The sequence below is a fragment of the Eretmochelys imbricata genome, chromosome 7 (genome assembly GCF_965152235.1).
Source record: "Eretmochelys imbricata isolate rEreImb1 chromosome 7, rEreImb1.hap1, whole genome shotgun sequence".
Classification (NCBI taxonomy): domain Eukaryota; kingdom Metazoa; phylum Chordata; order Testudines; family Cheloniidae; genus Eretmochelys; species Eretmochelys imbricata.
Window position 1 is genome coordinate 28,288,308 of NC_135578.1, and position 17,002 is coordinate 28,305,309.

The following is a 17,002-nucleotide window of genomic DNA, read 5'->3' on the forward strand; positions in this document are numbered from 1 at the left end:
CCCCAATCGCCATGAGTTTTCAAAGATAATGGCCAATGGCTCTGCAATCACAACCGCCAACTCCTTTAGCACCCTCGGATGTTGTGCATCCTGCCCCATGGACTTGAGCTCATCCAGCTTTTCTAAATAGCCCTGAACCACTTCTTTCTCCACAGAGGGCTGGTCACCTCCTCCCCATACTGTGCTGTCCAGTGCAGTAGTCTGGTAGTTGACCTTGTTTGTGAAGACAGAGGTAAAAAAAGCATTGAGTACATTAGCTTTTTCCACATCCTCTGTCATTAGGTTGCCTCCCCTATTCAGTAAGGGGCCCACACTTTCCTTGACCTTTTTCTTGTTGTTAACATAGCTGTAGAAACCCTTCTTGTTACTCTTAACATCCCTTACTAGCTGTAACTCCAAGTGTGATTTGGCCTTCCTGATTTCACTCCTGCATGCCTGAGAAATATTTTTATACTCCTCCCTGGTTATTTGTCCAATCTTCCACTTCTTGTAAGCTTCTTTTTTGTGTTTAAGATCAGCAAGGATTTCACTATTAAGCCACGCTGGTCACCTGCCATATTTACTATTCTTTCTACACATCGGGATGGTTTGTTCCTGCAACCTCAATAAGGATTCTTTAAAATACAGCCAACTCTCCTGCACTCCTTTCCCCCTCATGTTATTCTCCCGGGGATCCTGCCCATCCGTTCCCTGAGGGAGTCAAAGTCTGCTTTTCTGAAGTCCAGGGTCCGTATTCTGCTTCTCTCCTTTCTTCCTTGTGTCAGGATCCTTAACTCGACCATCTCAAGGTCACCGCCTCCCAGGTTCCCAGCCACTTTTGCTTCCCCTACTAATTCTTCCCTGTTTGTGAGCAGCACTTGCACCAGGAAATTGTCCCCTACACTTTCAGAAAACTTCCTGGATTGTCTGTGCACTTCTGTGTTTTTCTCCCAGCAGATATCGGGGTGATTGAAGTCCCCCATGAGAACCAGGGCCTGTGATCTAATAACTTCTGTTAGTTGCCTGAAGAAAGTCTCATCCACCTCATCCCCCTGGTCTGGTGGTCTATAGCAGACTCCCACCACGACATCACCCTTGTAGCTCACACTTCTAAACTTAATCCAGAGACTCTCTAGTTTTTCTGCAGTTTCATACTGGAGCTCTGAGCAGTCATACTGCTCTCTTATATACAATGCAACTCCCCCACCTTTTCTGCCCTGTCTGTCCTTCCTGAACAGTTTATATCCATCCATGACAGTACTCTAGTCATGTGAGTTATCCCACCAAGTCTCCGTTATTCCAATCACATCATAATTCCTTGACTGTTCTAGGACGTCCAGTTCTCCCTGCTTGTTTCCCAGCCTTCTTGCATTTGTGTATAGGCACTTAACTCGCTGATCGTCCTGCTTTCTCAGTATGAGGCAAGAGTCCTCCCCTCTTGTGCTCTCCTGCTCGTGCTTCCTCCTGGTATCCCACTTCCCCACTTACCTTAAATCTTTAGACCTCTCAAAACTGAGCCCAGATTCTACAATTTGTAATTTATAACCATTGTAAGAAATCTATTTATGCTAATAAAGAAGTGCATAAATTAGCCATCTACATATTTATTCCTTAAAGCTAAACCTCTTCTTTTTATAATCATGATTTTAAAATCTTGGAATAAAGACTCAAAGTAAATTAGTATGCGGAATCTTACTGTTCTTAAATGCATTTTAGATACTTTTCTAGTACCCAGTATCTATGTGTTGTTGGCGATGACTCATTATTAGGTTAGTGTCTTTGGCCTGGCAAATAAAACATTTTCAGGTTATTTCTCCAAGGAAAGCCTGGATATCAAATGTGGTTGTTTGAAAACAAAATAAGATTCTCCCATTTCTAAATAACCAGCATAAGATCCCATTGTAACTTGCAGCCAGAGGCCTACCTTGGTGGCAGACCAGAGCTAAACCACCACGATGGGAGCACTGGGAAGTCCTCAGACATGGTTTTCTCTTAACACCAAGAAAATGAACTAGTGAGTGCTGCCTCACATGCTGGGTAATCCAATGAGGGCACTTCAAATGGGGGCATCCTGCACCATCCAAGTGTCCTGAGGGTGATGAATCTTTGCCCTGAACCAACTAATTTGGTTTCCACATGTTAAGGTGGGGTTAATACTATTCACTGTATTTTTCATCTATTGGTCTGATGAAGTGCGTGTTGCCCAGTTTATTTCACACATGAAACTTGTAAAGTATTGAAAAGGTTTGGTCATCTAAATCAATGTGCTCAACAAAACTGTCTATTTATAATTAGTAAAGTGAATGAACAATAGTGTGAAAGATGGGTCCATCTAACTGTGCGCAATATTAAAGGGCTATAATACAGAGACTAATAATACCAAGTATGATACTAAGTATATAATATCTTTTGAAACAATCTGTTTTGACAGCTAATTCTGCTGTGGGGTTTTTTGGGTTTTTTTGTTTTGTTTTTTTAGTGTTTTCTGAAAGACATGGATTCAAAATGGTATAATGGTCTACATTATTTGGATTGAAAAACAGTGTGTGACTGGTATCTTAATTTACACAGAAGCTGTAAATCAAACAAAAGTACCATATGCAGGTCTGAACTCTATTCAATAAGTTGTGTTATCACCTTCAGAGATTTTGGTTGCTTAAGAAAGACTGTTCAAGTTATTGATCAGTCTCCCATTTGTTTCTTCCAGTAAAGGTTTTGGAGCAAGGTGTAGTAATTCAACTGCAGGACCTTTTAGCAGATACCCAGAGTCTGATTTATTTCTAATTTAGTTTCTAATCTAGTTTATACTTTTGGGGGGCAATATGCTCTTTTGAAGATTTACAGTGATCTCTGTCAAAGAACTACTTCTGATATACTATCTGTCAGCAGTCAGATAAACCTGAGATACTAGAAATGAGGTCAGAATAAACATCTTCAATTCCTGGGTGAGTTCATTGGAATTGGTATCTTCCTGTAAGTAGTTTAATATCATCTCTTTCCACGTGGACTCTGTGTGTTACACTGTTCATTTGAAACTATTACATTAAATCACCATCCTTCAGGGCTTTGTATTCTAGACTTTTTAATATTTATATTTTCCCATTTTACAGTACTATTTGCAGGCCTGGGTTTGATTATCATATTTATGCAGATCTCTACCCTTCTCTCTGTTCCTGAAGTTTCTAATGAGCTGGTATAGCAGTCTATTTCTAGCCTCTTTGCAATCTTAGCTTGGATGTTTTTTAGCTTTTTAGATCTAAATAAAAAAAGGTTTTAATTAGCCCAAATCAACATCTGAAATCTTTTATTGTACTCTCAAATTAAATTAGGTTCCACTGATTAATACTCAAGAATAAAAACCCAACATGCTATCTCTGGCTCTTAAATGTCATCTATGAAGCATGTTAATACTGTCATCCAAAATTCCTACCAGTCTATATGTAGCCAGAGATCCTGTGCTAGATTACTTGCTGCCTAAGTTATCAAAGGCTGGAAGAATTGTGCACACTGAACAATCAACCCCTTTGGGGGAAGAAGGGCCTCGCTTCACTTGAGCATTTCCCTTGGATGCCTCAAGAGTGGTGTTCATTGACACTAGGGGAGCACTGTCAAGCAATCCTTAGCAAGTGAAAGAAGCAATTAGGGGATTCTGTAGGGTATCCCATCAAAAAAAATCTGGCATTGTCTGGGGAATATTTCTAGTCTATGGCCCATACTTACTCAGAAAGATCTGAAGACTCTTATATGTGCTTTGGTCTTCCTCAGACCGTAGGCTGCAATTCACGGTTGACTAGTATTTGTTTGGGTTCTGTAATGTGTCTTCCATTTCTGTAGAGCTAGGAAGCTAAATTCCTAATAATGACTAATGTCTTACTTTATCTCTCCAGCTCTGGATGCTCTCTACTGGTTTCTGGCTTATCAATATACCGACTTCGAAGTTTTAATATTTGATCGTTTACAAGACTGTATGTTTTTCACCAAGATATCTCCTGTGTCTCCAGCTGAGCTTCCTGCTCAGTCTTGATAATACTTCAGTTGTGGGCTGCATCATTTTGTGTGTGGCCCAGTGGTGTATTTTGTACTTCACCTGTGGGATTTTTTGTAAATTAGATCTGCAGAATGTTTGGCTACTTGTCAGACTAAGGTCTAGACTTACTTATTTGGCTGTTCTTTCAACTAATTTATACACGTTTTTATTATGTTTTTGGTTAGTTGCTCTCTGCAATGCTTGCACTAAGAACACTATATAAAATGAAGTGATTATTTGATTATCTGGTTGGTTTCCTGAATGTTTGATTGACAGGCTGAACAACCAAAAGCTTGACCTGTTTTATTATTGTCGTGATTCTCTTTGAAGTATTAATTGTGTCTTGTGTCCAGCGTCCAGCTGTATTTAAACAGGAGCTATAGCCATTCTCTAAAATCTTCATTCTATTATTAAAAGAATTAATGATTGCATTACGTTTTTCTATGCACAAGAAAGAAAGATTTCCTTGTGCTTGTAAAATGCTAATAAGAACATGATGGCTTTTGTTGTCTGTTATGAGAGTAAATTTAGAGAGGTGTTGATGCTGTTTGGAGACTCTGTTAGTAAACAATATTAGGGTTTTTCACCCTTAGATATAGGTGTGTTAGTCCCAGTAACATTAATAGGAGGGACATGTTTACAAGGGATGTTCAAAAAGTTCACTATACCCCTAAAGTTTCACTGCACTCAGACAATGTTATAGAAATGATCATTTCAGTCAGAAAACTCTAAGATGTTACAATGAGTTTGTGTTGCAGGTAAGACTTAATATTTGAGACAGACAACAGGTTGTGTGATGTTTCTTTCTAATGTTGGAATATGTTATTATCACAGTATTGGTGTTAAATGATATAATTTTAAAAAGTTAATATGTTAAGTAAAGGATCACTGGGACACATGCAGACAACATCTCTACCTACCCAGTGCAAAAGTCTTAAAAATACCTCAGATTACATGGGAATATTTCAATGAGAGAATTTAAGACTCCTAACATGCATCCCTGATACAGTGTGTTATACAGGGGTACCCATTAAAATCAGCATTTTTCCAGTTGACAGCCAGGCATATCTGAGATACCACCATTTTTCCTTACACTTATGGCTTGTCTTCACTGCTATGTTAGCTAGAGGAATAACTCAATCTTTCCCCTAATCCAACACCTGTCCACTCATAAAATCTCTAGCTCAAGTTAAATGATGTTTAAACCTGAGCTAGCTGGCCCATCAGCAGGTGTGTGGTGAAGTCTAAGCGCTGTTGCCACTCAAGCTAGCAATGCAATGTGGAGCCAGGTACAGGCTACAAATTTGATTTAGCACAACTCATCAAATGCTAATCATTCTGCTAATCCAGTCCCTCAGTTCTGCTATCAAATTACTTTGTGTAGCTGAGGGTTGTTTCACAGTATGACCACTAGAAAAGGAGTACTTGTGGCACCTTAGAGACTAACCAATTTATTTGAGCATGAGCTTTCGTGAGCTACAGCTCACTTCATCGGATGCATACCGTGGAAACTGCAGAAGACATTATATACACAGAGACCATGAAACAATACCTCCTCCCACCCCACTCTCCTGCTGGTAATAGCTTATCTAAAGTGATCATCAAGTTGGGCCATTTCCAGCACAAATCCAGGTTTTCTCACCCTCTGCCCCCCCCCCCCAAACTCACTCTCCTGCTGGTAATAGCCCATCCAAAGTGACCACTCTCTTTAAAATGTGTATGATAATCAAGGTGGCCCATTTCCAGCACAAATCCAGGTTTTCTCACCCCCCCCCCCCTCCAAAAACCACACACACAAACTCACTCTCCTGCTGGTAATAGCTTATCCAAAGTGACCGCTCTCCTCACAATGTGTATGAAAATCAAGGTGGGCCATTTCCAGCACAAATACAGGTTTTCTCACCCCCCCACCCCTTTTTTTCAAAAAAACACACACACAAAAACTCGCTCTCCTGCTGGTAATAGCTCATCCAAAGTGACCACTCTCCCTACAATGTGCATGATAATCAAGGTGGGCCATTTCCAGCACAAATCCAGGTTTTCTCACCCCCCGCCCCGCCCCACACACAAACTCATTCTCCTGCCGGCAATAGCTCATCCAAACTGACCACTCTTCTTACAATGTGCATGATAATCAAGGTGGGCCATTTCCAGCATAAATCCAAGTTTAACCAGAACGTCGGGGGGGGGGGGGGCGGGTAGAAAAAACAAGGGGAAATAGGCTACCTTGCATAATGACTTAGCCACTCCCAGTCTCTATTTAAGCCTAAATTAATAGTATCCAATTTGCAAATGAATTCCAATTCAGCAGTTTCTCACTGGAGTCTGGATTTGAAGTTTTTTTGTTGTAAGATAGCGACCTTCATGTCTGTGATTGCGTGACCAGAGAGACTGAAGTGTTCTCCGACTGGTTTATGAATGTTATAATTCTTGACATCTGATTTGTGTCCATTTATTCTTTTATGTAGAGATTGTCCAGTTTGACCAATGTACATGGCAGAGGGGCATTGCTGGCACATGATGGCATATATCACATTGGTGGATGTGCAGGTGAACTCTGATAGTGTGGCTGATGTTATTAGGCCCTTTGATGGTGTCCCCTGAATAGATATGTGGGCACAGTTGGCAATGGGCTTTGTTGCAAGGATAGGTTCCTGGGTTAGTGGTTCTGTTGTGTGGTATGTGGTTGTTGGTGAGTATTTGCTTCAGGTTGGGGGGCTGTCCCAAGATTTGTGAGAGTGTTGGGTCATCCTTCAGGATAGGTTGTAGATCCTTAATAATGCATTGGAGGGGTTTTAGTTGGGGGCTGAAGGTGACGGCTAGTGGCGTTCTGTTATTTTCTTTGTTAGGCCTGTCCTGTAGTAGGTGACTTCTGGGAACTCTTCTGGCTCTATCAATCTGTTTCTTCACTTCCGCAGGTGGGTATTGTAGTTGTAAGAACGCTTGATAGAGATCTTGTAGGTGTTTGTCTCTGTCTGAGGGGTTGGAGCAAATGTGGTTGTATCGCAGAGCTTGGCTGTAGACGATGGATCGTGTGGTGTGGTCAGGGTGAAAGCTGGAGGCATGTAGGTAGGAATAGCGGTCAGTAGGTTTCCAGTATAGGGTGGTGTTTATGTGACCATTGTTTATTAGCACTGTAGTGTCCAGGAAGTGGATCTCTTGTGTGGACTGGACCAGGCTGAGGTTGATGGTGGGATGGAAATTGTTGAAATCATGGTGGAATTCCTCAAGGGCTTCTTTTCCATGGGTCCAGATGATGAAGATGTCATCAATATAGCGCAAGTAGAGTAGGGGCGTTAAGGGACGAGAGCTGAGGAAGCGTTGTTCTAAGTCAGCAAAAAAATTGTTGGCATACTGTGGGGCCATGTGGGTACCCATAGCAGTGTCGCTGATCTGAAGGTATACATTGTCCCCAAATGTAAAATAGTTATGGGTAAGGATAAAGTCACAAAGTTCAGCCACCAGGTTAGCCGTGACATTATCGGGGATAGTGTTCTTGACGGCTTGTAGTCCATCTTTGTGTGGAATGTTGGTGTAGAGGGCTTCTACATCCATGGTGGCCAAGATGGTGTTATCAGGAAGATCACCGATGGATTGTAGTTTCCTCAGGAAGTCAGTGGTGTCTCGAAGGTAGCTGGGAGTGCTGGTAGCGTAGGGCCTGAGGAGAGAGTCTACATAGCCAGACAATCCTGCTGTCAGGGTGCCAATGCCTGAGATGATGGGGCGCCCAGGATTTCCAGGTTTATGGATCTTGGATAGTAGATAGAATATCCCAGGTCGGGGTTCCAGGGGTGTGTCTGTGCGGATTTGATCTTGTGCTTTTTCAGGAAGTTTCTTGAGCAAATGCTGTAGTTGCTTTTGGTAACTCTCAGTGGGATCATAGGGTAATGGCTTATAGAAAGTGGTGCTGGAGAGCTGCCGAGCAGCCTCTTGTTCATATTCCGACCTATGCATGATGACAACAGCACCTCCTTTGTCAGCCTTTTTGATTATGATGTCAGAGTTGTTTCTGAGGCTGTGGATGGCATTGTGTTCTGCACGGCTGAGGTTATGGGGCAAGTGATGCTGCTTTTCCACAATTTCAGCCCGTGCACGTCGGCGGAAGCAGTCTATGTAGAAGTCCAGTCTGCTGTTTCGACCTTCAGGAGGAGTCCACCTAGAATCCTTCTTTTTGTAATGTTGGTAGGGAGGCCTCTGTGGATTAGTATGTTGTTCAGAGGTATTTTGGAAATATTCCTTGAGTCGGAGACGTCGAAAATAGGATTCTAGGTCACCACAGAACTGTATCATGTTCGTGGGGGTGGAGGGGCAGAAGGAGAGGCCCTGAGATAAGACAGCTGCTTCTGCTGGGCTGAGAGTATAGTTGGGTATGGCCACTGACACTCAAGCTATGCTAGCTCAAGTATAGTTACTCAAATATAGTAATTCAAGTTAACTGTTGCAGTGAAGAAAAATTGCTATGATATCAACGGTATTAAGGGCAAATGATGGCTTTTTAATGACAGGCACCATAATTTATTATATGTACCCCTGTATATCAAATGAAACTGATTAAAATAAATTGCAAATTATAATGCATCATTACTTTATAAATTAAGCATTAGCCATAAATGTCATATAAACCTAGAAAGTTTTATTTGATCTTCAAGGATATAAAAGCACATCTAGGGCCAGATTTTCAGTGAGAAGTCTGCATTTGCAAAATCGAGGTTCAGAGTTCTGAACTCTTGAGTGTTTGCTAAAGCAAACAGGAAACATGGCAAAGAAAGTGGGCATACTCAACTTTAGGACTGATTCAAAGCATTAAGAACCAGTGTGTGTGACACCTGCCATCCTGTCTGACAAAAAAGACCTCCAGAGCTGAAAGCATAAGTTTCTCCAGACTGAACTAAAGTGCAAGGTTCTACAGCTGGGGCTGTCACAGATTCACATTCTCTGTTTATCAAACATATAACATAACACACACTGACCAGTGGGTTACATGTATATGCACAACTTAGAATTAGAGAAATATACAAGCATGGGCGCACACACATACAATAACCTTATTTGCAGCAATCACAGGCAAGTATGTGAGTAGCAGGACCCATATGAGTCAATAGTAATTGAATGGTGCTCAGCACCTACCAGGATTAGGCCTGAAATCAACTCTGGATGTGTATAAGAGAATAGTATTATTCAAACTTGGATCATTTCGCAGTGGAGTTCACTGTCGTTATCCAGGTGATAGTGAGCAGTATTAGTGAATGTTTTTGGAAGCTGTCATTTTCTGCTGACAGAACATAAGAACACGAAAATATAAGAATGGCCACACTGGGTCAGACCAATAGTCCATCTAGCTCAGTATCCTGTATGCTAATGTCAACAGTAGCCAATGCCAGATGGTTCAGAGGGAATGAACAGAACAGGGAAATTACAGAGTGATCCATCCTGTTGTCCTGTCCAAGCTTCTTACTGTCAGAAGTTTAGGGACACCCAGAGCAGAGAACTTATCTAATTCTTTTTTGAACCCAGTTATGCTTTTGGCCTTCACAGCATCCCTTGGCAATGAGTTCCACAGGTTGACTGGGCATTGTGTGAAGTATTTCCTTATGTTTGTTTTAAACATGCTGCCCATTAATTTTTTTGGGTGGCCACTGATTCTTGTGTTACATGAAGGGATAAATAACAAATAATAAATAAATTCCTTATTCACTTTCTCCAAACCATTCATGATTTTATAGCCCTCTATCCTATCCCCCCCTTAGTCGTCCCTTCTCTAAGCTGAACAGTCCCAGCCTTTTTAATCTCTCCTCATTTTTGTTGCCCTTTTCTATACTTTTTCCAATTGTAATATATCTTTTCTAAGATGGGGCAATCAGAACTGCACACAGTATTCAAGGTGTGGGCACACTATGGATTTATATAGTGGCACTATGATATTTTCTGTCTTATTATCTATCTTCTTCCTAATGGTTCCTAACACGCTGTTCGCTTTTTTGACTACTTCTGCACATTGAACAGATGTTTTCAGAGAACTATCCACGACTCCAAAATCTCCTTCTTGCAGGGTAACAGCTTTTTTAGACTCCATCATTTTGTATGTATAGTTGGGATTATGTTTTCCAATGTGCATTACTTCGCATTTATCAACATTAAATTTCATCTGTCATTTTGTTGCTAAGTTCTATGAAACCCCTTTATAACTCTTTGAAGTCAGTTTGGACTTAACTATCTTGATTAATTTTGTATTAGCTGAAAATTTTGCCACCTCACTGTTTATCCCTTTTTCCACATCATTTATGAATATGTTGAATAGCACTGGTCCCAGTATAGATCCTTGGGGGAACCCGCTATTTACCTCTCTCCACTGTGAAAACTCACGATATATTCTTATCTTTGTCTCCTATCTTTTAATTAGTTATTGATCCAAGAGGACCTTCCCCCTTATCCCAGGACTCCTTACCTTGCTAAGAGCCATTGGTGAGGGACGTCATCCAAGGCTTTCTGAAAATCCAAGTACACTATATCCAATGGATCACCCTTGTCCGCATGCTTGTTGACACCCTCAAAGAATTCTAATACATTGTGAGGCATGATTTCCCTTTACAAAAGCTGTGTTGACTCTTCGCCCATCATAGTGTGTTCATCTATCTATCTGATAATTCTATTCTGTACTGAAGTTTCATCCCATTTGCCTGGTACTTAAGTTAGGCTCACCAGTTTGTAATTGGCAGGATCACCTCTGGGACTGTTTAAAAATATTGGCATTACATTAGCTATCTGACTGTCATACCACATTTAGTCATTCTGCAATTTCATACTTGAGTTCCTTCAGAACTCTTGCATGAATACTATCAGATCCTGGTGACTTATTATTGTTTGATCTATCAATTTATTACAAAACCTCATTTGACAATGTACATCAGGATGCACGTACTCCCTCCAACCCAACTTACACTTGCCCACAAGGTAACCCTACATAGGTACTGTTACTGGTCATACAGTGAACAAATGAAAACTAGGAATGTGTGCAGATTCTATTTGTATTTATGTTTCTATTTGCTGCAGTATTTTTAGCACCTCAGGTAACTATAAATGGGGCCACATTTAGAAAGGATCTGTTCTTCTTATTGTATTTCAGCTTCTGGATTATTGAAATACCATTAGGAGAGTTGATCTCATGTTGTATTGCCCCCATCAATAGCTCCCTAAAACTATAAAAAGCCCACAATAACATAAACACAAGTTAAAATACAGAGATAATGGGGTTTCTTTGGGTTCTGTAAACAACCCTATTCAAAACTAATACGTGAGCTTTCCTGACTGCACAAGACTTTTACACTTTTATTCATCATTATTACTAAAAATTTTCACTTATTAGCTAATAGCAGATGAACCTGCCACCGCTTCATCAATAGATAAAACCAAATTGAGAAAAGTGACATTCTTCCATCCTGGTAAAAAGATTCCAGTTGGGTGTCTACAGAGAGAGAGGACCAAGAACCAATTTTATTTAAATGGTGTCTTCAAAGCAAATTCAGAGCAAAATATCTGGTATATTTTACAAGGTGGGTATGCTTCTTCGTGTTTCTGGTCAATAACCTCAGTGTCTTCTGGAATGAAATGAAAATTGACATCTATGTAGTGCAAATATCCTCCATGTGGAAAAACTGTATACTTAAATAATGGGTTTTTCTGAGTTAATTCTCAACTTTGCTTGTTATTGCCTCTCTTGGTCTCAAATAGCCTGTGTTTGATGACTTCAGGGGCATATTGCAAGGCCCATCTGTTTTTTTAATGTTTGGGGAGGGTGGAGTTTTATGATGGTGGTCTTGCTTTTATAATGGGGGGCGGTATTTTAATTTTTTATGCATCTGATGAACCAATTGGGTGATTAATTATTAAAGGAAAAAAGTCATCTTAATTTATTTATTTTATTTTGTATGAATTATGTATTTTAAAATGTGTTATATCTCCTAGCGCTTTTAGGATAAGTTATCTTTGTATATATTGAAAGAAATAATAAATAATAGGCTCATAACTACCAAAATGTGAGTATGCTCTGGCTTCCAAAAATTAAAACAGCACGTGTTCTCTACTGCACCCCTCCTCTACTCTGACTTCACTTTTATGGGGCATGGAAGATTTGGGTTTTTTTCATCACAAATACAAATGACATAATCACATGCACAAACTGAACATTCATAAAGTCTCCTGAGACAATTAGGAAAAGATAAGGAGAGCAAGCAAGCAAGCGAGACAGTGAGAAAGAGAAAGACAGAACAAGTGCATGTTCTGATTGTTCCAAGAAACCAGCACCAAATTATAGAAGGGGAAAAATATACCTTATATGAGTAACACTTATGTCATAAGTGTCTGATCTGGACCCAAGCCTGCATTTTAAGTGTACTAGTAAGTGCAGAACTGGGCTCTCTTTCAGAGCTCTGAAAGTATTTTCTGGTAAGCAAAGTACAATATTTTGCCAAGTTTGTATCTTGCAATCTTACAGATTGTTGGTTTGCCATTTTAATTATTTTGTAATTGTGATATGATCTGAAGAAATGTCTCTGTGTAGCTAGGCACCCCAATGTATCACGTTGGATTAAATGCCAGGGCTATACATGCTGATGTGGTACTGTATTTCATTTTTAGCTACAATATGCTTCATCTTGATTCACAGCAAATGACCCCAGGCTACAGAAGTACCCATTCACTGGGATAATACCGTATCCTTTACTGCACTAATTATTTCATAGAAAATTTTGACATTAGCAAATAATCCCATTTGGCCACACTCAGCCACAAAGCAACCTAATTATGGGTTACTGTGAGCAACAGATCCACAGACTCACTCATAGGTTGCAGTTCCAGCAACAAAAAAGTTCAAATTTGTTTAGCTACCTCCCCCGCCCCCGCATTTTAACATCATTTTGTTCAGAATTTTTAAAATTCATCATTTTTTGCTTCATCAGTCCTTTAAAATCTAATTTTTTTTATCTTGCATTTACTAAGATCCTGATTTTGTAAACACTTATTACTGAGGAGAGTGATTATTATGAAAAGTCCCATTGACTTTAAGCAGGAAGCTTAGTCTTGTGGTTAATGCATTAGACTAGAACTCTGCCACAGACTTCCTGTATGACCTTGCACAAGTCACTTAGGGTCAGATTTTTAGAGGTACTGAGGGGCCTAAATACACAGATAAGTGCTTAATTCCCCTTGACTGCAATAGAGTTAGGCTCTTCTGCAAATCCAATTAGGTATATATTTGCATATTTAGATACCTAAATACCTTTAAAACTCTGTGCCTTACTCACCCTGTGCCTTAGTTCCCCATCTGTAAAATGGGAATGAAAATATCTCCTGATTGTCCATTTATACCATAAGATCTTTGCAGTAGGGTTTGCTTCTCACTATGCCCCAGTGCAGTGCTGGATACAATGGGACCATAACCTTAGCTGTGGTCTCTAAGAGATACTGTAATGCCAAAAAATAAGGACTGTGCTTAGTAACACAAAAGTGTTTTCAGGATTGGTTCCTATGCAGTAGTGATGGCCTTTGATATATATTTTTGTTGTTTCTATGGAGACATACTTGGGTCTGAACCTTTCTTGAAGCATAATAGTCAAGGCTTGGTACGTCTGAAAAAATGGTTTGTAGGCCTCAAGGCAAATGAAGACGGTTGAGAGCTTGCTTGGGTCTAATTTACCATAATACTAAGAAAAATAGAGCTTTTAAACAAAATCAGAAAAGATCTACTTAAAAACTATAGGTTTGCAAAAGAATGCTAGTCCAAGGGACACAAATATAAGATTAAATTTATCCAAATGGAATAGGCTTAAAAAAAACCCAGCGGTGCAGAAATCTGCTTCTGAAAGGGCTTTTTAGCCTGAGGAATCCAGTAAGATGCTGTGACTGGAAGAAGAGTGCAGCTGTGCTCCTTTGCAGCAGAACTATCTTGCCAAGATTTCTTGCTCACAGTGTTGTTAAACATAGTTAGTTTCTCATCTGCATATTGAAGCTTGTTTTAAGAGTAAGCAAAAAGTTCAGAGATTTCTATTTCCTACCAAGCTACTTACCCAGTACAACACATCAGTCCATCCTTCCATGGTTATACATTGGAACACAGTTAACATCGCAAAGGCAAAATTGTCAAAGTTGGTTATGCCTCCATTTGGTCCGACCCAGCCTCCCCTACATTCGGTGCCATTCATGGCACACTGACGTCCATTCCCTGAGAATGCACAAGGTGCTGGATCATCCTCAACTAATATATCTGAAATTGACAAAAAACATTTCAGAATTCTGCATTCTCAAAATTTTTGTGAAATAACTTGCTTGTGAGGAGAAACTCCAACACTGAAGGACTACAGACAGCATTACATGGAAAGATTATTCATTCAAGGCTTGATCCTGAAAGATGCTGGGAGTCTAAGGGTAAGGCAGGGCATTCATCTCTCAGGATCAGGTCCTACATGTGTAAAAATTGCCATACTCAAAAATTAACAGAGAAAACAGTTCAAATAAAATAACAATGAAATGAAAGAGAGAAGGTGGTGAGGTAATATCTTTTAATGGACCAACTTCTGTTGGTGAAAGAGACAAGCTTTTTATACATACACATGTATACAGAGCTCTTCTTCCAATCTGGAAAAAGTAATCAGAGTGTCACAGCAAAACAGAAGGTAGGGTAGATTGTTAAACACAAGAAGTTAACACTCTGTCCCACCTCGTATTTAGCTGTGACACCCTGATTACTTTTACCAGACCTGAAGAAGAGTTCTGTGCAGGTCGAAAACTTGTCTCTTTCATCAGCAGACGGCCCATTAAAAGGTATTATCTCACCCACCTTATCTCTCTCATGTCTTGGAGCCAGCATGGCTACAACAGTGCAAATGAAATGAAGCATTTTGCCAGCTGTAGGTAACACAGTGAATTTTTCAATTACTGAAGTTTATCTAACATATGCTTTCTTCTCATTACTCTTTCTTCGCTTTTCCATCCCATATTAACAATTTCCTTCCTCTCAGCGGGTAAGCAGTCCAGGACTAGATCCTGCATTTAGTCTATTCCATTCCAGACTTCACTGGTGGAAATGTACCCTACTTACTAAACTTCATTTCTCTAGTGATGATCTTTCACTCCTCCGAAGACCTCCCATACCAAATATTTTCACTGTATCATTTAAACCCACATCTGAATGTAGGAGGACTGGATTCCTCTATTACTCATCTCAGTGCTTGCTCTTATAATCATGCTGCCCAAAGTGCTGAAGCAGAGAGACAGCCAGCTATCTGCCTCAGGAGGGAAAGTCTGCTCCGTGATATGACTAGCTCTTCACTAGCCTGGGATTCAAAAACCGATGACTGTGTTTCCCACTGTAGGCTGTCGCTATCTTATTGGGCTGACCCTTTGGCTACATTTTTTAAAAACAAGATCAGTTCATAGCAAGTAGCAGGGCTCTATTGTTTAGTTAGCATTTTAAAATGTAATATGCTTTTCCTACAATCACGCAACCTTATGGAAACGAAGATTTACAATAGTTTTAACATCTAGGACCCTATCATGCTCCCACTGAAGTCCCACTGACTTGAAAGGGAGTGGGATTGGTCCCTTATGTAAATTAGTGGCTTCATTACTTACCTGAATCAACAAGAAAACATGATTTGTGCATTTTTCCAATAAAAAGTTCCAATCCTATAATAGCATAGATTATGATTACAAACAATACCAAAAGGGCAATATGGAGCAGGGGAACCATGGCTTTTATAATGGAGTTCAGGACAACTTGTAAACCTAAAAAAAAAAATCACACACAAAGATAGTGAGTTAGACTTTATATGGCATTAACTTTTCCTGATTATGAAATCTTTTGCAATTACACATAATTAGAAACACATAGAAATGCCATCAATTTTAAAAGTGTTGTGAATCTATGGTTTCCGCTGAACAAGACACACCAAAATCTTCCCGCACCAGCTCACAGCCAGAATTTTCAGGCTGCTCAGTTTCAAAAGCAAATGTCCAAGCACAGGGCTGCTTTAAAAAAATTTAAAGCTTTGTATTCTGTGAAAAAATTCTAACTGAACATCATCTGTAACAGAAAGCAATGCTTGAAAGACAGCAACAAGAATCCATACTCCTTAGATGATATGAATTCCAGGTGGTCGCTGGGATTTTACATCACCTGAAGAATCTTGAAAAATCCTGTGCTCAAGCCGTCATCTTGCAATGAGCTCAGGGCAGCCAGGTGCAGGGGGATCCATCTGCACAGAGCTCATTACAGGATTGGACTTTTGGTCTGGAAGGTCTATAGTGCTGGTAGAGAGCACTGCACCTGTATGGTAAAGATCTTTAAAACAGATACACCAAATACAAGTTTAAAATATAAACATACTTGGACACATTCATTTACCTTTCACATTGTTTTTATAGGTTTCAGAGTAGCAGCCGTGTTAGTCTGTATTCGCAAAAAGAAAAGGAGTACTTGTGGCATCTTAGAGACTAACAAATTTATTTGAGCATAAGCTTTCATGAGATACAGAATGCATCCGATGAAGGGAGCTGTAGCTCATGAAAGCTTATGCTCAAATAAATTTGTTTGTCTCTAAGGTGCCACAAGTACTCCTTTTCTTTTTATTGTTTTTATAGTTTTTCTTTTCCCTAAATGTATATTGGTTAAATTCTGCACTGATAGCACTTCAAGCTTCAAGTGACTGGGGGCTGGGCCGGTATCAATGAAGCAGAATATGGCTTGCTTGTATTTAAACAAAGGCTTTCTCCATCACAGCATACCCTTCCCCTCCCCCCATTCTGCTTGATTCTCCACTGAAGTTATTTTCCTAAATCTGTGTCATCACAATCATATCCATGGTAACAGATTATGATGTAATAAACACAGCATTATTACTTTGCTGCTGGAGCAAATGTGAGAAACTGGGTTGTTAAACAGAGAGGCCTCATTCAACTCAAAGCATCAATAATTAATAATGAATGAAAAGGAAATAGAAAGGA

At 39.9% G+C, this 17,002-nt stretch overlaps 1 protein-coding gene across 1 annotated transcript in view; it reads right to left on the reverse strand.

The window, feature by feature from the left end:
- CACNA1D (calcium voltage-gated channel subunit alpha1 D) overlaps nt 1-17,002 on the reverse strand; it is a 328,116-nt gene that overhangs the window by 165,983 nt on the left and 145,131 nt on the right. The window contains exons 6-7 of the mRNA XM_077821490.1: nt 15,632-15,784; nt 14,068-14,264 (exon numbers count right to left, since the gene is read on the reverse strand). Coding sequence (XP_077677616.1) covers nt 14,068-14,264; nt 15,632-15,784 — 350 coding nt within the window. The remainder of the gene's footprint in view (nt 1-14,067; nt 14,265-15,631; nt 15,785-17,002) is intronic.